This window comes from Antedon bifida, chromosome 3, assembly GCF_963402885.1.
Source record: "Antedon bifida chromosome 3, ecAntBifi1.1, whole genome shotgun sequence".
In the NCBI taxonomy this organism is placed as follows: domain Eukaryota; kingdom Metazoa; phylum Echinodermata; class Crinoidea; order Comatulida; family Antedonidae; genus Antedon; species Antedon bifida.
In genome coordinates, this window is record NC_136228.1 from 19,352,696 (window position 1) to 19,379,245 (window position 26,550).

At 33.1% G+C, this 26,550-nt stretch overlaps 2 protein-coding genes across 3 annotated transcripts; one reads left to right on the top strand and one right to left on the bottom strand.

The window, feature by feature from the left end:
• Positions 1–3,808: 3,808 nt before the first annotated feature.
• LOC144838628 (uncharacterized) lies at positions 3,809–5,442 on the bottom strand. The gene is made up of 3 exons (XM_078694056.1): positions 5,033–5,442; positions 4,497–4,670; positions 3,809–4,274 (listed from the first exon to the last, which is right to left on the bottom strand). The coding sequence occupies exons 1-3, from the start codon at positions 5,316–5,318 to the stop codon at positions 4,219–4,221; spliced, it is 516 nt and encodes a 171-aa protein (XP_078550182.1). The 5' UTR covers positions 5,319–5,442; the 3' UTR covers positions 3,809–4,218.
• Positions 5,443–12,669: 7,227 nt separating this feature from the next.
• Positions 12,670–25,924, top strand: LOC144837884 (kynureninase-like). 2 transcript variants are annotated; one of them, XM_078693197.1, is made up of 14 exons: positions 12,670–12,806; positions 18,081–18,314; positions 19,448–19,568; positions 19,899–19,981; positions 20,194–20,255; positions 20,844–20,915; positions 21,212–21,286; positions 21,731–21,877; positions 22,164–22,262; positions 22,625–22,698; positions 23,137–23,189; positions 23,916–24,001; positions 24,472–24,702; positions 25,109–25,924. In XM_078693197.1, exons 2-14 carry the CDS (start codon positions 18,113–18,115, stop codon positions 25,259–25,261), a joined length of 1,458 nt encoding a protein of 485 aa, XP_078549323.1. In that variant the 5' UTR covers positions 12,670–12,806; positions 18,081–18,112; the 3' UTR covers positions 25,262–25,924. The 2 variants fall into 2 exon arrangements, with proteins under 2 accessions (XP_078549323.1, XP_078549324.1); XM_078693198.1 differs by lacking the exon at positions 12,670–12,806 and adding an exon at positions 17,389–17,473.
• The last annotated feature ends 626 nt before the right edge of the window (positions 25,925–26,550 follow it).

Genomic DNA, 26,550 nt, shown 5'->3' on the forward strand with positions numbered 1-26,550 from the left:
TCTTTGGCTTTAACTTTGTATTAAAACACTCTAAAACAGTTAGTTATGGTGTTATATATGCAATTATGAATTATTATTATTTAATTATGATCTTTTTGTTTTATGTATTAATTTTTTAATTATTTAAAAAACGCCTATACATATTTCAGTATGGTTAGAACATGAAACGGGGCACCCAAAATAAATGGGACATGGAGTCAATTGTGAATGCGGTGGAGGCAGTAAAGAATGGGGAAATGAGTATGGTGTACAAGACAAACACACCTGTATCGCCAGTGAGTGAATGTCGCTCATGTAGTGCATGGTACCATGATGAATGTACTTCATGGAGAGGACAGATGCATAAATTCATTTGCACAAACTGTATAAATAAATTTGGGTATGGTGATGATATCGAATGAACTTGCAATTGTCAAAACCCTATGAATAATACTGTGAAAAACTTTTGCGTATGATAAAGCTATGTTTAAAGATGTATTGTCCCCCAAAAACATAAAAAATGAAGATTATTAAATCAGACTTTGAATAGGTTATTTTGTAGTTTTAACAAAGTTAATCATTTCCATAGAAAAAAAAACGGGAAAAAGTAACGTTTTCACTTATAAAATGACAAAATAAATGGTTAAATTCAAACAAAAATCCATTGGCTGGCAGCTAATTTGACTATGTTTTGCTTTAAATTACACTTTTTTCAGGTATATACATTTTTTTTTTCGATCCAATTTTTGGTCAAAGTGGATAAATATTATGTAATATTAAAATGGCATATTCAACACAAAAATGTTTAAGAATTATTTTTTCAGGGGGACAATACATCTTTAAAAATGAAAAATTGAAGTTTAAATAATATGTAATTATTTTATTAAATGACTTGCTTTTGTAAATATGTTATGATAAATAAAAAACAATATTATGTCATCAAAAATATTTTTTTTTATGTATTTTATATGTTGGTCCAGTTACCCCACTGACAGGGCAAGTACAGTAGTCCAGTAGCCTACAGTAGTCCAGTACCCCTTTCACACCAAAACTCCGGAGTGATCTCCGGAGACACTCCGGGGTTTATGACCATTCAAAACGTCGAGAAACTCCGGAGATACCCCTTTCACACCAACCTAGCAACTCCGGAGTTTTTTAAATAAAAATATAAATACCGCCCTCTATTCTGTTCGTTTACATCGCGACGATGGACGATCAAAATCAATCAATTTTACTAATTAATCACATGTTATCAAATAATTACCTTTTTTTATTACAAATCAACAACGCCAATCAACAGTTAAGTTTTTCTATAAATGAAAGCAATTCCAATTTCAGAAGAGGACGCGTCCATCGTCGTGAGAGATTTTGTAGGCTGCAGCAACAAACCATCACGGCCCACTTGATCGCGGCGACCATCAGATCTTCAACGATCGAGCGAGGCCTATGGGCTCGAAACAGAGAGTATGGACGTTTATTTTGGACTTATGAAGTCAATCATTATAATAATCAAATTTTTCGTTCGCATTTTCGCATGTGTCGCGATACATTTAATAATTTATGCGAGTTATTGAGGCCCGAGATAGAGAAGAGCGACACAAATTTCCGGCGATCAATCCCATATCAGGAACGAGTTGGAATCACTCTTTGGTGGTTGGCAACGCCAACCGAATATAGGTACTGTATTGTATCTATCTCTCTAGTGATTGATAATTTATTTCATTCTACTATATGTCATACATAGGAATAACAAAGATTCCCTTCAATCAATCAATTAGGCCTAGGCCCTAGCCTAAATTAATTACTGAGATCAGCTCACTCCTTTTTGTAACTAAAAAAATATAGGCCTCCTACATTCTCTAAATTCTTTTACTCCTACCTTGGAATTAGATATATGTCCACTACATGAGTCAATAAAAAATATAAGGCTATATCAGAATTATTTCCTTTTTAATCTAGGCCCTAGGCCATATATGTGAGCCTACACGTAGCACCTACACACCGAGAAGTTAGAGTCACAAATGAATGATATACAGCCGATGCGTGCAAATGCCAAGGGCTTTTGCGCGTCGTGAGGAAATTGTAACATTTTGTTACAATTTTCATCATCTGTGTTTGCGGGTCAATAGTTTGCTTTTACTATGTTTACTAGGCCTATATAAACAAAACAAAAACTTATAAAAAAGATTTAATTTCCCTTATAATATGGCCCGTAATATGGATAGGCATAATGAAAATTCACTCTGCACCATACCATAATTGATAACTCAAAATGTTATTAGCTATATTACCCGACTATAACAAAATGCTTTTTTTTAAATTGTCAGGTCTCTGGCCAATATGTTTGGAATAGGAATATCGACGCTATGTACAATAGCACATCAAGTTGTGGCTGCCTTAAAGAATAGAGAGTTTCTTCAACGCTATATTTCACTGCCAAAGGGTATATGCGATTTTTTTTTTTTTTTATTATAAAAATACAACATAGTTATTTTCCCCCTGAAAAAAAAACTTGGATCAGAAAAATCGATTGTTTTTTCATAAAAATCTGTAATTTAAAAAAAAAAAAAGTCATATCTGGCCTATTCAAAGTTTTTTTTTTAATCCTCATTTTCCATGTTTTTGTGGGACAATACTGTACCTCTTTAACAATATTGGACAACTTATTTATTTTATCATTTACCAAATGGCATTTTTTATTTACAAATATACAGGTCAAAGATTAGATGATACCATCAGTGGATTTGAACAGAAAGGTTTTCCACAATGTGCTGGCGCCATTGATGGTACGCACCTTCCGGTTCTCGGCCCATCAGAGAACAAGGCGGACTATCACAACAGGAAAGGATGGTACAGCATCATTCTTCAAGCCGTTGTGGACCATAAGTATAGGTACCATATAACAATTAATTTATAAGTTACTGTAACTGGTATACTGTATCCTTAACAGTAACTGAATGATATTCTTTCACACACACACCATTCTTGATAAAATTTAACAGCTGATGTAAAAAGTATCAATAATGTATTTATAGCACTGTTTTTAAGGTTTCTTAATAATAATTTTACAGATTTACTGATATATATGCAGGATGGCCAGGTCGCACACACGATGCTAGGGTCTTTGCCCACTCAGCTCTGCCTGAATTAGCTGCCAACAACAATGGCCTACTCTTCAGTGCAGAGGTACATTTCTTAAACATGTTTGAATATTGCTATACATAAAACATTTTATTTGACATGAAATGCAATTTAGATACTGTTCAGTACATAATATGTCATTTCCCCTTTTGTGTTTGTAGAAAAACAAGCAGTTGAGTGGGTTGAATGTCCCAGTGTGTTTAATTGGCGATCCTGCATATCCGTTGCAGCCATGGTTGATGAAAGGTTATATCAACAACAACAACCTAACTCCAACCCAACGTCATTTCAACCGGCAATTAAGTTCAGCCAGAGTTGTAGTGGAAAACGCCTTTGGAAGACTTAAAGGGCGATGGAGACGACTACTTAAGCGCAACGACACCTCCACAATATTTTCAAGTGACATTGTTGCAGCCTGCTGTGTGTTGCACAACTTTTGTGAAATTCACAAAGATGTGTATAACCCACAGTGGGATGTGACAATAAATGAAGAGGTGCAGCATGGTTTGATTCAACCCGATGAAGATCCAATTAATGACCGACCTGAAAGAGCATCTGATATAAGAGATGCTATTGCAGCATACCTCACGATGTAATTTAAAAAGTAATTCAAATACCAATAAGCTTTGTTTTTTAATTTTATTTTTGTACACCATTTGTTAATTATAAATACTGTATGAATGGGTCATTTTCAAATACAGTTCAGTAGTTTAATCAATATTTTATTAATTTAGCACATATCTTACCTTAATAATAATTTTTATTTATTATAAATTCAATATAATTATATAACAACTTGGTGAGGCAGCATAAGGAACATATGTATTCATTAATGTATTCATTTAAAACAAGTTATTTTATTGTGGAGGATTTTGTGGGCGAGGATTATAATTGGGAAGCATTGGAGGCAGAGCGTAATTAGGGCGGGGATGTTGCAAAAATTGGGCAAGCGCCTCTGGCTTTCTTGAAAGGATGCCATCATTGTTTGCATATTTTCGTTATGCTGCCTTACCAAGTTGTCATTCGCCATCTGATGTCGCTCCTCTCTCTGTCTTTCTTCTTCAGCAAATTGCCGGTTTTGCTCCCCCATGACCTGAACTAAGGAGCCAGAGTTTCCTGTAGTTTAGTCTTCTTTTTGGCCTTTTTTGGTGGTCCTAAAAATGCATACATGAAATTTTATATTTAATTTATACTCTGCCAAAAAACTGAAAAAATTGAAAATGTTGATGAAAGTAAATTAAGTGGGTCTTGACAAAAACTTCCATTTTGTGCAGTTTATGGTTTGTTAAACATGAAAATGTTGCCACGGTTAGACAAAACACTTTCTGTTAAACTTTATTTATGAATTTTTTAAGTAAGTAATTGCCACCACCTACTTCTTGCAGGTAATGCTGGTTCTGCAACTGGTACAGCAACCTCTTCTTCTTCTTCACCTGATGCTTCTTCTGCTGATGCTTCTTCTTGTTCTTCCTCCTCTTCTGCTGCTTGTTCTCCCTCTGCATCTAATCCTCTTTCTACCATTTGCATATCAACAATTGCATTGGCAATCACTGAAATTAGTTTTGATAAAATGTATCAACATACAAATAAGCCATGCATCATATCTTGAAAGTAAATAGTTCTTGTATACTAATTATTTCTTGAAACCTGATTAGTAATTTTAGTTAATTTTTCAGTTGTAAATGAGCATTACAAAATAATTTTTTTTTAGTACTGTCGTACTTTTTAGATGAATTGAATGCTATGCTGTTGTGCAATATAAACAAGTTTTAAATTGTACAAGTAATAAAACTTTCAAATAATTACAGTACTATAATATTCTATGCTTTTTAACGTTATTTGTAATTTTACCAATTGTAATACCGTTCAACAAGGACTTAAGTGATATTACCCAAAAATAGTATAAACTTACCAACTGGTATATCATTATTTTCATCTATCTGTACAGTCGACATTGAAGTGCCTTCCTCATCATCACTGCTGTCGGATGACTCTTGCTTTCTATGTACAGCACTTATTATATTAACTGGTTTAGCTAATGCTGAGTTTCCCCATATTGCCTGGCACTGATCATAAAATTCATAGTTCCGTCTCCTTTCTCCCGATGTCTTGTTTAATCGTAAAATTTTAAAAAATTGTGCCTTTAATGCCTTAAGTTTATACACTATCTGTGCATGTGTTTTATCTAAAACACCCATTTCCTAAAAAAACAAAAAAAAGTCAGTCACTCGCAATAAATATTCAATTTAATACACGGAATAAATTCTAAATCAGCCACATGAATAACAATAAAGGAAGTATACAGTAGGTCAGTGTAATTATTTATTACCTACAGTATTTACTAGGCCTAGGTCTATTGTATTAATAATTAGTTACCATTTCAAACTGACCTTTAGTCTCTCTGCTACTTTGTCGTAGCAACGACGATCCCTACTTGTACCATTTACCATGGCATTGACGGCAGCCTCACCCCGGATATCTAGTAGTAGGCGGACTTGTCCTGGGGTCCATGTTCCATTGGGCTTAATAATAGGCATAGCATTACTACTAGTAGGCCTACTACTACTACTACGAGGGCTACTGTTAATGTTATTCCTACTAAGGCTACTGCTCGTACTACTACTAGGCCTAGGCCTAATAATAGGGACAGGCCTGCTACTACTACAACTACTTTTCTTCTTACTCTTCACCGACATTTTAATAAGGGTAGGCCTAGGATATTACTGTAACTTGTAAGTGTAATTGAGTCTGACGTTCTCTGACGCTGTGTAACTAGCCTAGAAGGCCTATAATATAGCAGCTAACTTGATCGATCGAAGTGACTGCTGATCACGCACATACCCGCGCCGCCTACAGTACCTAGCTATAGTCTGGTAGCTAAATTGCTAGGCTACGCGGCCCAATTCTAAGCGCCTACTAGTTAGTAGCCTCGCTAAGTATTACTATTAGTAGGCCTAGTATTTTTAGGCCTATTACTAGGCCTAGGTAAATGAGTATTAGAAATATACTTATCTTAATACTTAAACTGTCATATATTATTGTTGAAACGATAGATTATTGGCTAATAAAAGTAAAAAATCTATTCAACTCCAGCGAAACCAAACAACAAAGCTATAAAACGAAACGTGATAACTTTGGCGGGCAAAATACTGCGAACAATAATTATACTTACTTATTAATATTTTTATGCTTTACTAATTATTTTAAAATTTCTCAAAAATCCTATAATATTTTATTTATCAATTTTTATTTTCTAATACATGCTATATATTTGTTTACTAAATTTAAAGTTTTTTGAAATAAAACTAAATAAATCTATAAAGATAATTGATCGTGCGAGGATAACCTTTTGACCCGAAACACTCCGGAGTTTCATGTTGGTACCTTTCACACCAAAACACCGGGGTGTCCCCGCAGTTCGCTCTCTGGAGAATGTTCAGCTGTTCAACCCCGCAGTTTTAAAGGGGGATTCTGGGTTTAAAATTGCTTTTAAATATCGTTTATTTATTAAATAAAAAATATTATAACAATATAGACATGTCAGAATGAAGAAGTAATAACGAGAAATTAAAAAAATTAAATTTCATATGCATTTTAGGGTAAATTCATGGAAAGTCTGTTTTTCAGCAGCTTAGGGAAGCTCATTAATATTCATGAGATATTCACAAAACACGTCATCAGTGGATCCCAAACTCGCGACGTCAAGCTTGTACGTTGTGTTTGTCAACTTGCATCTCTCTCCCCTGTCAAACGACGACCACCCGATCATTGTGAAATACATTTTTTGTAGATTTTCTAAGCTAGGCCTAAAGTGTAATAATAACAGTAGTAGCATATATTTATTTGACATTTAATACAAAATTTAGTACAGATTACGGAGTCATAAATTATACTATTTTTATACCTCGAATAGTACAGATCGTATATCGGCTTCACGTACTAGGCTAGGCCTAGCCTAAATCATTTTATTCATGGGTGAGAGCCATTTCTGACTAGGGATTCCATGCCACGATGGCTACGTTAAAACATTGGGGCCATCATGGGCCTAGCTAGCCTACTATAAACGATTGGCCCATAAATAACAAAACTCAGTGGATTCCAAACCCATCCTATCAACCAAACTCCTAAACAATCTAAACCTAAAACGTTCTACAAAATCGGCTGTAAATATTGAGGCAAAACGAGGTCCGATCGCCTTCCGCACGTATGGTGTCCCGATCGTCTAATAAGTAGGCCTAAAATAGACCTAGTTTACTCTCCAAAAAAGCGGATACTGCATCAAGCAAGTAGACCAGGTAGTAGGAAGGAGACCTAGCCGATCCGGCCCAGTTAAAAATTGAGCTAGCTAGTGTAGTAGACCCTATGCGAATTGATACTACCAGGCCTTTTACTATAGGCTACACTTTTTAAAATTAGCAATACTTATGTTTACAAATATTCCAACTCTCTCATTCAAGCTATATTATCTATACCATTCCGGTAGGTCGAATCGACCTTCAATCAAATACTGTACATCGTTCATGTTGTGATTATTATAGACGGGGTATACTCGACCCGACCAGTTTGGTATTGTATATTGTATCTGCTTATCACGTGACGATGCCAGGCATGGGCAGAGAGAGCACGTGTATCGTCGTCTCGCTCTCCTCGCTCAGCAGGAATGTATACGTTACGCTTCATTGATTTTGAAGGCTTTCCCTAAGTCAGTGCGAAAATCGGCAAACGTAAAGTGCAAACATATCTAATTTTTCACTGTTTTGATGGATTTTCATAAAAAATTGACTTTATAAATGGGAAGACCGACTAAAATTACATCAGATAAGTATAATTTTACAAAAGTAATTGATATGGCTAATGATAACGAGTCGTCGGAAGATTGACCATTTCACGAATTTCGTATTCTGTAACCACAGTGTGATTTTGCCGTAGCTGCACTTGTAATCTGGCCTCATTTCACAGCCTTCGTTCTGCTTCACTGGGCGCTTATATAAATTGAAACTTTTACCGTTCAAGAGACAAACAAATATACTTTACATTTTTTACTATTCATTTTAAACCCGGAACCCCCCTTTAAACTCCGGAGTTGCTTGATTTTACCTTTCACACCAAACAGCGGGGCGTCAACTCCGGGGTGTCTCCGGGGTTTCTCCGGAGTTTTGCTTTTGGTGTGAAAGGGGTACAGCAGAGCAGTCGTAATTCAAATTAATTATTTCCAAATACTAAATCCAACTTACTTTTGGATATAACTTTATAAGTACAGTATATAGACCATCTAATCATGGTATTTATATTAAGTTTTACTACCACTGGCTGTATTTATTTTATGATAAGTCACTAATTGGACCACTTACCCCATCCTCCCCTACATAGGCCTACCTCTCTTTTATTTTACTTCATTCTTCTGTTTTCAGAGCACCACATGCGCTGGTGGTGGACACTGCACTGGAGGCGAGTCTGCTGTGTGTACTTCTCTGTGTTATAAATGTGAATCAGTGGTGTTAGGACAGTAGCCTACTCTACTGCCTATGATACTGTAGGCCTAGCCTATATTCTTTTTTGGATTGCTTGCTGCATATTGATGGTGGAGAGATCAAACAAACCCAAATAATATTGTTCCTCTCTAGGCCTTGCTCCGAATCCGATCCCGCTTGCAGCGCATATGCTTTAATTCTTCACGTACTCGATCCACCCGCCACCACACCATCATCAAACCATGTGACTCCGCCGACGACCGATTTGCATGGCGCGCATAAGGCGAATTTGTTCGCGTGCGAATCGAAAGCCAGAGTAGAGAGTGTGCAGTGATAATGAAGTAGGCCTACGCATGCGTACAAGCTGGCGCTTTCGATTATAGGCTTTTTACTTATTAATTATTATTTTCTATAACCAGAATATCGGCCTATATATACAGTATTTCTTTTATAAGAATATTTCTATAAGTTGAATCTAAATCATAATGAACGGAAAACATGGTATTTGATACAAAATGGGTTATCCAACGAACACCGTATCTAATTAGCAAATAAAAGTAAAAATATAAAATATAAATAAAAAGTAACAAAAGTGAACTAACTCTACATGAGTGAGTATTTATTTATTAATAGTTTTTGTATTTCTTTTTACAAATTAGGCAATACTTCTCTAGGCAATACTTCTCTAGGCAATACTTCTCTATGTCCTATATTTTGTTCTTTTTGGAGCAATACGGAAATCACTCTTCTTCAGCGTACTATAGGCCTACTCATGTACAGATTCCATTTTTGTATTAAAAAAAGAGTTAACTGAAACTGGTAAATTGCCCATACGGAATTGAAACATAAATACAGCAGTGTACTTCTCATACAAGTCAAAAATATTAAATAGGTTTTATTGCATAGGCCTATATTAGGTGAGGTAAAATTAACGAGTTGTACATTATTAACAGAACATTTGATTGAACAATATATTTAAGTTTGTTCAATACACCAATGAAAACCTTCTAATTTTCATAGTAATGGTATCTATATGACTATGGAATGTTACAAACTCATAAAGAATGACACCTAAGAACTTAATTTTACTAACTCTTTCAATTTCAACATCATTAATAAATAAAGTATAGTTATTTGTATCTTTTTTCTTATACATGCTTTTAAATTCGATAAACTTGGTCTTTTTTGTATTCAGACTCAGTTTGTTCGCAGTTGATTTACTTAATTATGTATTTAAAATGTTAATTTAAAGTTAATATCTTTGTGCTTAAAAAATACGTTAGTATCGTCAGCAACAATGACAACTAAATATTTACTACTTTCAACAATGTCATTTGTATAAATTATAAATAGTAACGGCCCAAGAATTGAGCCCTGTGGTACTCCATAATCAATCAGTTTTAATTCTGATTCTGGTTTCCCGTGTGAACATATTGTTTTCTTATAAGTAGCTCTTAAACCATTTAAGAACAATGCCCCTAATACCATAACATTTGAGTTTTTGTAAGAGAATCTCATGATCTATCGTATCAAATGCCTTAGAAAGGTCTAGAAGACGCCGATACTTACCATTTGTTCATCTATTCCTAAATTATTTTTTATATTGTTTGTGAAAGTGCATGACTCGCGTAGAGTTGTTTTTGCGAAAAACCAAACTGTGATTCATTAATGATGTTAAAGTTAACGTTTATTTGCAATATTGTAACATTATCTGGGCAGCCGACTTTACCACTAATATCATGAAAATTTTTTAATTACAGAAACGAGTTGTAAGAATTATTTCTTTATCTCATTTTATTGCTCATAGTGAACATTTAATAAGAAGTTAAACATTCTAAATATTTATGATCTACATAACTTACAAGTTTTATCTATTATTTATAGGTAAATATTTTTCAGATTGGGCTGATGTTTGTGGTGGTATCCCGCAAGGAAGCGTTGTTGGACCTGTTCTTTTCATTATGTTTATTAATGATATACCTTCTGTTATTTCTTCCTCTGTACGCATGTTTGCAGATGATACTAAATTGTATAGAGTAGTTAACACTGTGAATGATGCTCAAGTTTTACAAGAAGATTTAGAGAGAGCATGTGACTGGTCTGACAAATGGCAATTACCCTTTAACGAGGGTAAGTGCAAAGTAATGCACTTTGGGAAGAAAAACAACAAGCATCTGTATGCCATGCGTGGTTTCTTATTGAATGAAGTTGATCATGAAAAAGACCGCGGTGTTACTATTGACTCTAAACTTGTTTTTAATGTACATGTGGCAGATGATGTAGCAATGAGAGCAAATCGGAAGTTAGGCATGGTATATCAAGCTTTCAAATTTTTAAATATGGATGGTTTTCTTCGTTTATATAAAGCTATTATTCGTCCGACCCTGGAATACTGCAACGTTGTTTTTAACTCACTCCATTGTAAGGAGGAAGACCTATTGGAAAAAGTCTAAGAACGTGCCACCAAGCTTATTTTTTCCATTCGTCATTTACCTTATTCAGAAAGGCTGAAAATTCTCAACCTACCTACTTTCGCATACAGAAGGCAAAGAGCTCATTTGATACAGATTTTTAAAATTTTACATGGAGTGGATAGTATTTCAGCTGACTCTTTTTTTGAGCTTGATGAAGATGTCAGAACACGTGGTCATTCTTTTAAATTAAAATTTAAGTTTTCACGCACAAATTGGATAAGGGACTCATTTGGTCGAAAAGCTATTATACTATGAAATTCGTTATCGGAGGAGGTAGTATCTTCAAGATCAACCAATCAATTTAAGTCAGGTCTTGAACGGGCATGGTCCAACCACCCTCTAAAATTTGCGCCATATTCAAGAGTTGATGTAATATCAAGAGGGGCTTATAGGCATGGCCTAACCTCGACTCCGGGCCCAGCAATGCTGAGCTCTGGAAACAAGTAAAAAAGTAAGTAAACAAGTAAGTAAGTAAAGTAAATAATATATTGCCAATCTCTACCTCAAACATAAAGTACGTAACATTTATCATCTTAGAAATACCAAAATATTGGAAGTACCATTTACGAGGCTTAAAAAGATTCAATTTTTTTACAATATATGGTCCTAAGTTATGGAATGAACTGTCTATAGAACAAACTTGCTGTAAAAACCTTAAAGATGTATTGTCCCTTGAAACACAAAAAATGAATGTCAAAATATTCTAAATTTAAATTAGCCATATTAAAGTTATTCACTTTAAGTCGAAAATTCGAGCCAAAAACAACAAGTTTACGTAATTAACAGGTAAATTAATTTGATTACATTTTCGTCTGGAAAATCGTCACGAGTGAAAGTAAACAAAGATTTCAAACCACGAGTGTGCATTATGCATGATGCTAATTAGGATTGTTTACAACTCGTCACGGTTGAGAAGGTGTTTTCGCACAGATCGCAAGGAAGTTTTATGATTATGCATACAGAGTAGCCAAACAAGCGCGTTGCATTATGAGATATGTTTGATCGAAAACTGGAAGTCAAAGTTATTTTTTGAACAAAAAAACGTCTGTATTTCAGTTAGGCTAAACTTTTTTTTTCGACTAATTTTTGGTGAAAGTTAATAGCTATTATGATATTTCAAAATGACCCTCTCTTTTTCGGAATCTTTTTTTTTTATTTTTTTGGAATTAGTCAAAGGGACAATACATCTTTAATATATTAAAAAAAAATTAAAAAAACATATGTTTCCAAATACAAATAATGTGCCGTAATTAGATTTTTTATTTGTTAAATGAAATATCTAAAACATTTATGATTTTTTTTAGGATTGTAATTTATAGATCTACTATTATTAATATTAGCTAATGATTTGTTGTTTTTGTTTAATTTAGGGGTTGGTATTTGACAAGTTCTTTTACTTCTTTTTCTGATCCCTGAAACAGTTCTTATTTAATGTTACCATTTTAAGTTATTATTAATGTATGCTGTTTTTATTTCATGAACTGTTTCTAAATAAATGTTGTTGTTGAAATTTAAATGAACGTACGACTCATTTGCATAACAGCTGCTAATTACATTCTCCCAGTCTTGCCGTTCTATTTCAGTTCTGAATAGTTCTTTATTGCGACGGAAGTAGCTACGCTGTAACTTATATTTGTGTTCATGTTTTAACCGATTTATTTATGCAAAAGATATAGGATAGTGGTCTGAAATATCCGTGTAAATTATTCCCGATTCTATCTGATGATATTGCTGTGAATTCGTAAGAATATTGTCGATTATTTAAGTTTGCTGTTACACGCGTTGGCTTGTTTATGATAGAGATGAAAGAATGTGTGAAAAGGGTGTCTGTATGCATCTGTACGTTACTTTCCGTGTGATTATCTAAATCAATCTTATAATCTCCTGCGAGATATGAATCTTTATTTTCACTATTAATAATGTCCATACTTTACCCAATTGTTCGTTAAACTCTTTAGAACATTTATCCGGGGTCTGTATATTTTGATGTTCAACTTCAACAAATAATGATTCTGATTGATCCATCATAGCCGAGATATCTTCTCTTATAGCATAGTATGCATTGTGAGGTAAGTATTAATAATATCCGCCACCCCTTTTATTATGTCTGTTTTGTAGATAAATCTGTAATTTGGTAGGCTATATATATTAGGTATATATCACTTTTCGTTAGCCATGTTTCAACTCAGAGCTTACAAGAAAATTCTCGGTTTAATGAGGATATATACTCACTTATGCTATCAAACTTGTTTACAATACTCCGACAATTCAGGAAGATGATGAAACACATGCCTGAATTTTTTCAAATTTTAGGAGCATTATAGTAATTGCAATACATAAAAACGAACAACAACAAAACATGTTGACAGTTTGTAGGCACGGAAGATAATAATAGCAGAAAATAATGTTAAAGATGTTTAAAATAATAATTGTACTAGCATTATGTTCGATTTTGTTTATATAAAACAGTAGGCCTATAATACACAGTAAGTACAGTGTAAGTAAGAGATTAATAAAAGTGGCGTAAGTTACAAAAGAACGTACAATCCTTCAAACCAATCCAATTGGATTAATATTAACCGCAAATCTATATCAACAATTATCTTTTCATTTTGTTGTATTGTTAGAGAATTGTTTATAAAGATATTAAGTGATGAACTTATTTGGTCATCAGCAATGCTATCTGGCATGAATTTTTTTTCTTCAAGGAATCAAGATTAGTGCGAGATTTTGTTTTTGCATTTTATATACTTATTTATGGAGTACAGTAAAGTAAGCAAACTGTACCGCGGTGGCTGGTTTTTCTGGATGACACTGGTAATAACTGCTGATTTAACTGCAGGGTCAGATACATATAAAGACGTGCCATGATTCACAACAGAAATCATGACCCTTTTTAGCCAAGTGTAGCCGTGAACCTTCTTTCCGAGCCTGAAAGACCAATGCCGCCACCTTCATTTACTTCAACACCCTAAAAGTTTGCTGCGTAATCAAACACAACTCTTAACTTTTTTGTATGATACACTCAGTGGTGTGGTACTACATTTACCATTTGTTACTCCTTTCACTAATATAGTCAGCTGGGATACGTTGGGCATGATTTTAGGTATAAAAGCAACGTAGGCCTACTTAAAATGATTTAGTCGTTGACATGTCTGTATTTTGTGGTAATGTTGTTCTCTTCAACGGCAATTCTTAGTGGTAGTTAATTAGTTTTTACATTCATATATCATTTCGAATGGGGGTTTGTACTTCGAAGTGAAGAAGTAAAATGTAAAGCTTATTAAAAATTAAAATTCTTATTTTTCTATAAAGTAAAAGGAAACTGTTTCATAGTTTTGCGAATTTTGATGAAACATCAAATTTACCAAAGGAATTGGTATAAAATTTAAAAAAATTATGTTTTTTTAGCATTTTTCATTTGCGCTATACATTTGTTATTGTTTATCAATAACCATGATATAACGTTGAAGAAACATTCTGTCGGTAACGTTAATCAATGGCATTAATGTACACATTGACGTTAACAAAAAATACAACTTTAAAACGTTACTGTAATGAAATTAAAATTGAAATATTTTATTTATACTGGGCGACCTCTTCATGAGTCAACGCCTGGTCTCCCAGAGGGCCCAGTTATGATCAGTGGCTGTGATGTACTAATACAAAGTAACGGTGGTAAAACATTATTGTATAACGTTTAATCAACATAAAAACAGTCAACGTTAATGTAACGATGCTATTTGCAGGTTGTTTTCGAGTTATTTGTTTTTATTTATTTATTTCAAAAACCTTCATACATACTGTAACTATTTGTAAGTTTTCTAAAATGTTGTCTATATTGTAGCCATTAGGGACTTTTAGATTGAGTGAACGTGCACACTAAGGTCATGTCCACATGGGTCGTAGTCGACTCGTCGGAAGATATAAATTTGAGATGAAGTGGACATTTACGTTTACGTGCCAGTGAACGTATGACGTAATAACCTTAAGATCTGACCTTGTAATTTCTTTAGTAGCGCTCATCCGTGGCATTCCACCTCACTGGGCCGGTTAAAATACTCGGGTAGGCCAGACAAGTAGTGTGTAGCCTAGATCCTTAATTCTATAAACGAAGGCTGGCGTCCTAGTGATAAGACCTGTATTAAAGCTTTATTTAAAGATGTATTGTCCCTTTGACTAATTCCAAAAAAATAAAAAATAAAAGATTTCGAAAAAAGGTGGGTCATTTTAAAGTATCATAATAGTTATTAGCTATCACCAAATATTTGTCGAAAAAAAAATCATTTAACTGAAATACAGACGTTTTTTTGTTAAAAAAATAACTTTGACTTCCAGTCAAAGCTTTTGATCAAAACATATCCCATAATGAAACGTGCTTGTTTGGCTACTCTGTATGCATAATCATAAAACTTCCTCACGATCTGTGTGAAAATATACCTATTACTACTAACAATCCTAATTAGCATCTATATATAAATTTACGTAACGGCAAAATTCGGTAAATCGCGCCTTACTTCTAGAATTTTTACTCGATGGTATATAAAGTTGGTTCGTACTTTCGGTACTGATTTTAACCACCTGATGTAACCCTGTTTACTAATTAAATTAAGTTAGATAATTAGTTATTGACGATTAAAACGAATTTAGGTTCAACGATTTGCCCCAAATAGGGGTGTTTTTCGATCGTGGTATACACTGTCTAATGGATGTCCATCTTAAAAAATACCCGCCACAAAAATGCGAGGAGGCTTCGCATTTTCCTATCTCCTCCTACGATAATTGTTTTTAATAGCTGAAAACCGGTTGAACAGCTAGAGTACAGCATCATAATGTTGAAGACAGGCCGATTTTCTTAAAAAAATATTATTTTGATAGATTTAATATATGATTATACAAATGTATTGATTTGCGATGAATGGAACATCCCAATCTCTCAGTCTGCCAGAGTTTGGTTTAACACAAGTAGGTAAATTTATGAGCCCTTGGTTTAACACATACGGTAGGTAAATATATGGGCCCTTTGAGAATAAACTTGCAATACTTTGAAAAATACTGTAAATACCTATTAATTATTTTTGGTCCTCACTTGATTCAATCGATTATGACAGTGAAAGTTTTAACAAAGTATTATATCGCAAATGTTTTACTGTATTTAGAGGTATATAATTTATAGGCCTATAAAACATGAAAAAAATATTTTGTTACTGAGTGGATAAAGAATATATTTAAAAATTGTTCCTCTTTGTACCTATCCGCTTTCCCATCCCTCAACCTTAATGTTACATACAAAACACAAATTGGGTTTCTTTAAATGAGTCCAAATCAAAAATTTGGACTCATTTTGTGATAAGTTTCTCCTTCGGAAGTAATTCCCAGTGTGTTAATTTTAGTTGACTACATAAATCATCGTGTCTATTTATTCGTTTCTGTAAACGACAATGTATTATAGTCCTGCGGTACGTACATTTGAAATCGCCAGTTTTGTTACGCTGAAATTACTGTGTACAGTATTCGAGAACCATCTGTGGGCACGACCTAGATGGTACGCGAGCGAAGCGAGCGTACCTTTTCCAGACGAAATGTAATCAAACTAATTTACGTGTTAATTACGTATACTTGTTATTTTTGGCTCGAATTTTCGACTTAAAGTGAATAACTTTAATATTACTTTGATATGGCCAATTTAAATTTAGAATATTTTGACCTTCATTTTTTTGTGTTTCAAGGGACAATACATCTTTAAGATAACCAATACAAATCAATAAAATAATTATAATTATACTTTGACTGACACTGTAAAAATCAGAAAATCATCGCGAGATTCGATCAGCCATGGTTTTTGTAAGCGTTTGCGTCACACTGTTTGTAAAAGTCGATTTACAGGTCTAATTAGAATCACATTTTGATTTTCATTTTCTCTAAAACATAAAATAATATTACCAAGCAATTTTTGTTTATTATCAATATTGTGAGAGTACCGTATTATACTTCCCAGTTAACATTAAAATATAAAAGTTGATATAACAAGCATTTTCGTTGCGTTCGGTTTTTATATTGAAATCACTAGGGTCAACCCAATCTTTTCTGTTTTCTTATTATTTCTTTATAGCTCACTATGTCGGTCGGTTGGTTGGTAAACACTAATTCAAATTTGCACACGCGACTGCAGCCATGCATATGGCCTTGAGAGAGCCTGGTTCGAAACTTTGATTAGCCAGCAACATTATTTGCAGTAAATTAGTTGCAGGTTGTGAATAATAGTATTATTGGTAATACCAGCAGCACGGTCATGTGAGTGCTTCAACTCTTGCAGAATATTATCGAGAAACATTTTAGCTTGTATCTTTCTATATTTATTTATATGATCGTCGTCGAAGACGGAAGAGGACAAGAAGTAACGACATTGTGGGTTTTGATTACTCGTTTATTTATTCATTCTAGGGTAGGTCTATTACTATAAATGTACTTGTAGGGGTTTTCTTGGCGTTGTTTGATAATCTCGAAAAGGGTTTAGGGAAGATTGGTGATTTATAGAAATTGTGCTTGAAATACGGATACTGTTAGGGGTTGATTATTGCTTGGAAATTGGATTGAGTTTTTTGGGTGAAATTTTTCGGGATTCAGAAATAAAAGAATTATTTTTCCAAACGTTATTTATTACATTTTCTAATATATATAATTGAGAGTTGTACAGTTGTAGATATTTCCCTTTGTTCACTGATAGTTCAAATAATTTACATGCCCGAAAGAGCCGGCCGTAGATGCGGCTGTTTGACATCATTATAGAACCACCTCTATTAAGGGGACAATTCGTTGGGTCTCGAGGAAGCCTCGTAAAATAGGGGTTCTACTGTAAATAAATGCTACTAGGTCCGGTAGGGTATTGAACATCTTTGTTTTTTACCAGTCCAGATCTGTGATTCTACCTTCACTTTACTTACTCTTTCTAAAAAATAATCGTCAGTATTTTGTTTTCGTAATTTAATGTAAATTTACTTTTAATTTTTGTCAGATTGTTAACAGTATCGTCAAAAAGTGTAAATAATGTCAACAATTGAGGGAAATCCTACCATTGGACTGAGTACATCTATCACAGACATGCCACCGCTTCTTCTTCAGAAAAAAGCGGATAAATTTGGGTGCAATGTGACTGATAAAGAGTTCCCACTCAAGATGGACTTGCAGGACCCCATTGCCTTCCTACGGAGAGAATTTAACGTTCCAAAAATGAGAACTTTACCCGGAGGTAAGTTGTTAATTGATCCATAAACCCCTAAGCCACATTTAGTGCGAGAACTAGTTGGAAAGATGTAACATTTTGGTCAACTGGCTTGATATTAGAAGATGTATGTCACTCTTCACTGTATGCCTGCTTAGGCCTATGCGTTTAAACTATTACTCAAAGTTCATCCCAATATACACTAGCCAAAAACCTGCTATCAATAAAATCACGACTTATCCTTATTTTTGTTTATGCAACATATGTCATATATGCAACATTGTCGTCTACATTATATATCATTTCAACGATATGACTTGACATTTTATTTTGTTAATGTTTATTTTTCTTGTGAATCGAGAAAGAAATAACGAAATAAGAAAAAACATAGCAAAGAGGAAAGTATTTAGTCCTGGCTGCCACTTTAGTAAAATGTGTTTTTAAAATAATCTATATAATTAAACATACAAGGAAGCCAAGCATTTTGTAAGTTTTTAAAAAGTAATCAAAGACATATTATATTTCTTTAGATAAAATGAATAATTGATGATCCTAATACCATTAGGAATTTGAAATCAGCACTGCTGATTCTTATGGCATCCCCTGCATCTAATGTCTATTGGCCCATGACTTTCCGCTGGTCAAGGTGGGCACTAGACGAGAGAAGCCCTTGATCAATGTTATGACCAATCAAATGTTAATGTTGTTCGATTTATAATGTGCTTTAAACAGTCCTGGCTTAGTTTCATCCATCATTCAGATGAATGTAAAACTAATTGAAATTGTCGTTCACGACAGACGTCGGCCTAAACTAAACTTAAACTATTTCAAATCTAATTTGTCAAGTAAATATTGTTCAAGTTTTTGTGTCCTTAAATCGAACATAATCTGTCAAAATGTCTTACAAACAATAATCTGTTTTCAATCATACTTTTTTTTTACCAATTAGTGTTTTAATACAGTATGTGCCATTACTAACCATGGTATTTCTAGTTAACCAGTTGATATAAAGTGATACAACACCAGCGGTAAGCCAGCAGAGATATCTGCCTGATTTAACGTCTCGTCATAGACAAAAATGTTCCATTTTGTAAATGGCGAAAATAATATTTAATTGCTGGTAAACACATAACTATATAATAATAATAATTTGTTATCAGTGGACCTATCTTTAATCGATGGAGAGGAAGATTGCATTTACATGAGTGGTAATTCATTAGGGTTGATGACTGCTACAACGAGACATTATCTGAACAACGAACTAGACAAATGGTCTAATATGTAAGTAGTCGCATTCAGCTTACAGTATCATTTTTTATAGCTTTTTTTCAGGGCCGTATATAAAAGAGGTAACTTACTATACATTGGACATTACTTACATACGTACATACATACCTTCTCTGGACTAGCATAGGTATAGCAATATGTGTTGACTAAAACCGAATTGAAAAGATACAAATACAAATATATATTCAAGTTCCAATAAGATCGTTGAAAGTTCTAACCTGATAACCACATATTGATATATCGCTAGTACGTTTATTGATATTCAACTTTTATATATTGTATTTTAATGTTACTATGCTTTTGAGATTTTCTTCAATTTTGTAGAGGTGTACATGGATATTTTACGGGTGAAATACCATGGAGCAAAAGCGATTTAAAAGTACAGGCTGATATGGCCAGGATAGTTGGTAATGAATGAATGAATTAATTAATAAAGATCATGACGACGGTGAGGACGACGATGATGATGATGATGACAATGACGATAAATGGGGTGGTGCATTGTTATGATAGATGATGAATTTGAATGGCTTGATTGATGTTTCACCACAATGTCTAAAAGCATACAGTACTATGTGATCATTACGGAAAGCTTGGTAATTGTATCTATTCATTTTAGGTGCTAAGACTAGTGAAGTGGCTGTGATGAATGCACTCACTGTCAATCTCCACATTTTACTCGTGAGTAGAAATTGAAAATATGATATACTGTATATGATTATTAAGATAAGATTTTGATCTAAAAGAGTTTACAGATAGGCCTATACTGTAAAAATAATATATTGATAAATTCTTCGCTTCGCTCGCATACTATCTAGGTCGTGCTGCAGATGGTTCTTCAATACAATGAAGCTTCTGCTTAATAACTGGCAATTTTCAATGTGTGTCGCAGGACTAAACCTTATGTAGTCAAATACACCCTGGGAATTACATCCGAAAGAGAAATTCATAAAATGAGTCCAAATATTGAATCAAATTTAAGCAAAACCAATGTTGTGTTTTGTATGGTATCACTCTCATCGAGACTGACACATTTCATGAAATAGTGGCAGTGGCATAAATAGTTTATTCCACAGCTACGCTTTTTAAAATAAGTTTCCAAATTACAATAATAAAGTTTAAATAGTTATTTTGGGGATCTCCATACTAAACACAGAAAACAAAGTACCTTGACTATAAGACCTAGCTCTTCTAGGCAATTCTCTCAACAGCACCAAAGATAAATTAACGTATTTGAATTAAATAGGTCTAAATGTGTTTTCTTTTTAGATTTCATTTTACAACCCAACAGAAACCAGAAAAAAGATCTTAGTGGAATCAAATGCATTTCCTTCAGATCAGGTAATGAAATTGAAATCAAAATTAATTTATATTTCTTTGTTAATTTCAAGAACGTATATAATTGTATAAATGGCGATCCCAAAAATTCAAAAGAGAATATTCATTTTGAATAGTTGAGGTACTCTGGCCGAGTGTTAGTTGAACATAAACAAATTCTCATCACAACAATATAAAACATTTTCTTTCATTAGACTCCCAGGTTCAAAGCCGAACACACTCACTATTACTGTATTAGATGGTAAAACTATTGGATATTTAAAGAACATAATTTTATATTCGTGAATAATTTTGTGCAGTATATGATTGAAAGTCAAATAAAACTACACGGTGGAAATCCAGAGGATTGTATCATTTATGCAAGCCCAAGAGAGGTATAAATCAATTTATTCAATTCAACATTATTTCGACCATAATCAACATAGTATGTACATCGACTAAACAACAAAATAGTATCATTTTGGTGGACGAGGGACGACATAGAGACTAAAACAAGTCCGTACTGTCTCTTTAGGATTCTTAATGAAAAGTTGTTTGAATGTTGAACATGTTTTTGCAGATTTTAGGTTATATTCAGATATCTACAAATGTTGATCCACAACATTTGTTAATGTATTTTAATGGAATGTTTACTTTTACTAAAGGTTGGTCTAGTTAACAGTAATGCCGCTGACGTATAAGTAGTATTTATATTTTTTTTATATCGCTAAGAATTTCCATTATTCTTTCAGGCAAGAACACATTTTTGTCATTTTTTAAAAAAATGTCTATATAGTAGAAGTACGTATATTTGTAATAGTTTGTGCTGTTTTTAACAGGGAGAAATTAATATACGAATGGAGGATATACTAGCGTTAATTGAGAAGCATGGTTCTGAGATTGCAACAATAATGTTTTGTGGTATCCACTATTATACAGGTCAATTATTTGACATGCAGGCAATTACAAAAGCTGGACATAGTAAGGTAGGTAGCATCTCGAACCTTGTTGGGCTTACGAGTCCCAACATTTAAAAAGCATTGATTTATTTCTCAACTAATAATGAATAAATAAATAAAGAATAAGGTGATTCTAAGAATCAACAATATCAACATGCTAAGAATTCCTATTCTTATTGTTAATATAATAGTAGGATCGTTTTGGGTGTGTAATATTTTGTATTTCAAATTTCTAAATTTTCTAAACTTGAGTGACCTATAAAATATTACTCATATCCATTCATTAATTTTTGTCCTTTTCCTCAATTTTAAGGGTTGTTTTGTAGGCTTTGATCTTGCACACGCCGTTGGCAATGTTGAGTTGTGTCTTCATGATTGGGATGTTGACTTTGCTGCTTGGTGTAACTATAAAGTTAGTTCTTCAATTCCAATTATTTTTTAATCTCATTGAGAACTATAAAAGGAATAGCGTTTTCGAAAGTTTGACACTTCTTTCTAATAATTTAGCATTTTGATTTAGCTTTTTGCTTATGTGCTTGTATCTCAATTGAGATTCAATAATTTTGTCAGTATTTTGCCTTTGGATTTAGAAATTCAGCTTTTCTTTTTGTTTATCACGTCACCTAAAAATGTAAAGATATTTGGTCAAAATGAAAGTTAAGCAAAAAACAAAGATTGACAGTTTATGGCCAAATGCATAGAAAAAAAATATGTTTCCATTATTCCAGCATTACACTATGATGATGTATACTTTATATATGGTTTTCTTTGCAGTATATGAATGGTGGGGCTGGTTGTGCAGGTGGTGCGTTCATACATGAAAAACATTCAGAAACTGATAAACCAAAGTAAATAGGCTCTGTATTAGAAAATAATTAAAACAATGTATTAGAAAATAATTAAAACAATGTATGTTACAGTTTCTTCTCTATACATAATCACTATTCGAGGAACATTTTTGCCAGTTTTTTTAGCCAAATGCTACAAGTACCACCTTGTTGCTACACATTGATCAAAAGGTATAGCCAATACAAAACGGTTTCCTACTCCAAATTGACATAATCTGTATACTCATCCAATGATTGTTAAAACACTTTCTATTTAGGAGTATCTAGGCATACATATTTTTGTTTTCAGTGGATACATTGAGCCACATTACTAGAGCTGTATTAATTAATCGTGTACAAGGTTCTCCATATCGTTAAGATCTTTTTCTTCCGACAGTCTAGGCCTACTTTTGCTTCTTACATTCTAGTAATCGTGAAATATGTTTCTTGTCATTGTAGATTGAGCGGTTGGTGGAGTAATCGAGAAGAAACAAGATTTGAAATGAGTAAAAGTAAGTTGTAAATTAAATACTATTGTGTACATCAATGTATTAACATGATATTTGAATATTCATTTATTGTGCATTACATGTGTGATTTTGTTTTGATCATTTTTGTGACGTGTTACGGATAAGCTGATCTGAACTTAACAACATTGTATTATATCTCTTTTATATTAGAAGCACCCCAATGAGATGTGCAACGACTAGGTCTGCAGTATACATAATAAAAATATAAGAACAAAATACACCATATTTCTAAATATGCTTTGTAATGACATTTGTGGTCAAGCATAATGTGAACTGGAAAAAATAACAAATTAAAACACTGAAAAAACTAGTTGAGATCTTCAAATATTACCTTATAGGCCTACAGTTTTTAAAATAAACTGAGAACAATTAAAACTGAGAAAAGGGAAAATTAAATTTGAGAAGGAATTGTATTATAGGGCCCATATAATATGTCATGTCGTGAGTTCTATGCCTTGGTAAGAAATATTTTACAATGTTTGTAAAAATCACTGACTTCTGAATAATGCCTAAGTATAGGCTTAATAATTAATGTGTATAATGAAAAATAATTAAAAGCAATGTAAGCTAAATATAGATAAATTGTCATCCTACTGTAGTAACAAATATCTGAATACAAGTATCTGAACTGATGTATATAGTAATAATGTTCATATTGACACATAATTTCTGTGAATATTTTTCAATACAACATCTATATTTATATAGACATAGACCTGTCGCCTGGAATTGAGGGCTATCGTATCTCTACTCCCTCGGTTATGGCAATAATTCCATTAAAGGCCAGCCTTGAGGTTCGTAATTTTTAAAATATTTTACTTTATCTTTAAATTTTACTAGGCATACTTATTGATTGTGTATATTTTAAAATAATTGTCTATGAACACTTAAAATGGTGTTTGCTTGTTAATACTATATTGATATTTCTTGTTACTTTGATGTAATGATATTAAATAATAATAAAAAAAAATGGTAGTCTGACATAGCGCCTAATACAATGTTTCTAAGCGCATTACACAAAAATGATACATTAAATATCTTAAGATAAACAGAAAAGGTAGAAGAAATAAATGAACCATTTAAACCGCTTTGTTCTTCATGGAGAACGAAGGCAGTGGACTTTGAAGCTTCCATATGAGAGCTCACCGGAACAGAATTGAGTGAGCTTGAGTGAAAAGGCTGTCTATCCTATCCTACTAAAATATAAAGTAAAATGCTTAGGTTTGTTTAAGTGTAAATCAATCGCGGTTCTTTTTATTTGCAGGTTTTTAATAAAACAAGTATGTCAGATTGCGTTTCCAAACAAGTACTTCTGACGGGTTATTTTGAGTATTTATTAAATAAAACATTAGTTAAGAGTGTAGTGGAACCAGGAAAGCCTTACATCAACATCCTGACACCATCAGATCCGAAGCAAAGAGGATGTCAGTTGTCGTTGGTGTTTTCAATTCCTGCCAATCAAGTTCAAGTAGAATTGAATAAGAGAGGAGTTACGGTAAGTGTGTGGAGGTTGTTTGAAGTCTAGGGATATTCCAAAACACTGTAATTTTATTTAAAAAGTACCGTACACAAGTCATGTAGGCCTACAAATGTTATCAAAATTATGGCATTGATCTAAAGTTTTTTCCTTTTTTACACCTGCTCGCCTTTTCTTGATTTTATTCCTTAATGTAATATTTGAATTTTCCCTTATTGATCTGTGAAATGTTTTGGAGGGAAAGTGTGACAAATTAAATAATACCGTAAGCCATCGATATCCCGATTGTTGCTCTTTACTCCTAGCCTGACGTCAGGATCACAATGGATTCCACAGGCGCCGATTGTCGATTCCAAAGGCGTCTTTGAAATACATAATTCATGGTTTTCACTATATATTTTATATTTATCCCATACTTTTATAGAGTGATAAACGTGAACCAGATGTCCTTCGATTTGCTCCATTTCCTTTGTACACAAGGTATAATGACGTTTATCGTCTCGTTTATGCAATACAAGATGCTATGAATGCAACCAAATTAAACTCAGTGCATTATATGCCTTGTGGAACCAACTGATTTTCATGACAAGTTCAAGATAGACAAGTTTAAGAAGGTTTCACAATTACTATCTTATATTCAGAAATATTAACATAATGTTTATATTGTACTGTATACTGTACTCAATATCTATCTATCACTAATTATATTATCAGGCCTACTGATAGTGGGCGTTTGTTTCAGTAAAGACATGACATGTCGCGTTTTGAAAATTAACATTTGAATGCCTTTGGAGCAAGCAATCTTATTTTTAGTATAAATCGCATAAACTCGCATAAAAACACGATACTTCAGTACTAGGCAAAAATTTGTTTATTTCATTCAAGTAATTCAAGCATGGAACTAAATTATTTTTTTTTCTCTCTTTTGTGGCGTTCACCGCAACTTTTATTCATATTAACTTCAAATAATCGTATAACAAATTTTATTCCGATAAAGCATGGATTAAATAGCCTAAAGTTATAAATTATAAATTCCTGTTTGAAATGGAAAATGATAATTGAACTTACTTAATTTTGTAAACTATGTAAAATTGAAGGTGAGTGATTATGAACATAATTATAGTTTTAGAGAGGTACGGTATATGCAATTTTAAAAATCTCACCATTTCTATAAACGGAATATCTCTAAGGAATAATAGATGTGTGTTAATAAAATGGCATTTAATAAAGTTTGTTATTAGGGAAAGACGATGTTTTCACATTTTTTGTACTCTTTTAAAGTCCGATATTTCAAAATAACAAGTGTAAGTAAAACTAAATTATAATATAAAAACAATTTAATTGAATGTTTGTCTTTAGAGTAATCTTCTGAGTTAAAATATTTTTTAATAATCTCCGTAAGTTTCTTATTAAACATTGTTAGTAGTTTAGTTTAATATTTTTTATTGTGTTTGTACGTGTTTGTCTGTGTTCCCTCCTGTAAGTGGTGAACCATGAGTTCACTGTTGGTTGGGAAATGAAAAAAAAAAAATTAAAAAAATAAAAAGCCTAGATTAAGATATCAGCGAAAACATGTCCTAGGCTGGGTTGAAGAATCAAAACACCTAACTTTTTCAATTTTCACGCGGGCCCGACACTGCGCGTGACCGGCCTTTGCTTTGCAAAACTTCACGTCCATGTGTCCCAGCAACGCTCGAAAGAACCAAGAAACCATTAACGATCGCGTAAAAATGTGTAAATATTCGCGGTCCGGCTCAAGATTCAGTTTATTGTCACATATTATTACATACATGAAATTTGTTTTCCAGAGCTTAGAAACATAGATACAATACAATTTAAAACACAATATAAAAACGTAACACCTTA

Excerpts from the sequence above, each read along its gene's own strand:
- LOC144838628 (XM_078694056.1), bottom strand. The coding sequence starts at position 5,318 with ATGGGTGTTTTAGATAAAACACATGCACAGATAGTGTATAAACTTAAG. Across the intron at positions 4,671-5,032 it reads AAATAATGATATACCAGTTG|TGATTGCCAATGCAATTGTT; the intron begins GTAAGTTTATAC and ends AACTAATTTCAG. Across the intron at positions 4,275-4,496 it reads ACCAGCATTACCTGCAAGAA|GACCACCAAAAAAGGCCAAA; the intron begins GTAGGTGGTGGC and ends ATGCATTTTTAG.
- LOC144837884 (XM_078693197.1), top strand. The coding sequence starts at position 18,113 with ATGTCAACAATTGAGGGAAATCCTACCATTGGACTGAGTACATCTATC. Across the intron at positions 20,916-21,211 it reads ATGCATTTCCTTCAGATCAG|TATATGATTGAAAGTCAAAT; the intron begins GTAATGAAATTG and ends AATTTTGTGCAG. Across the intron at positions 24,703-25,108 it reads TGAATAAGAGAGGAGTTACG|AGTGATAAACGTGAACCAGA; the intron begins GTAAGTGTGTGG and ends ATACTTTTATAG.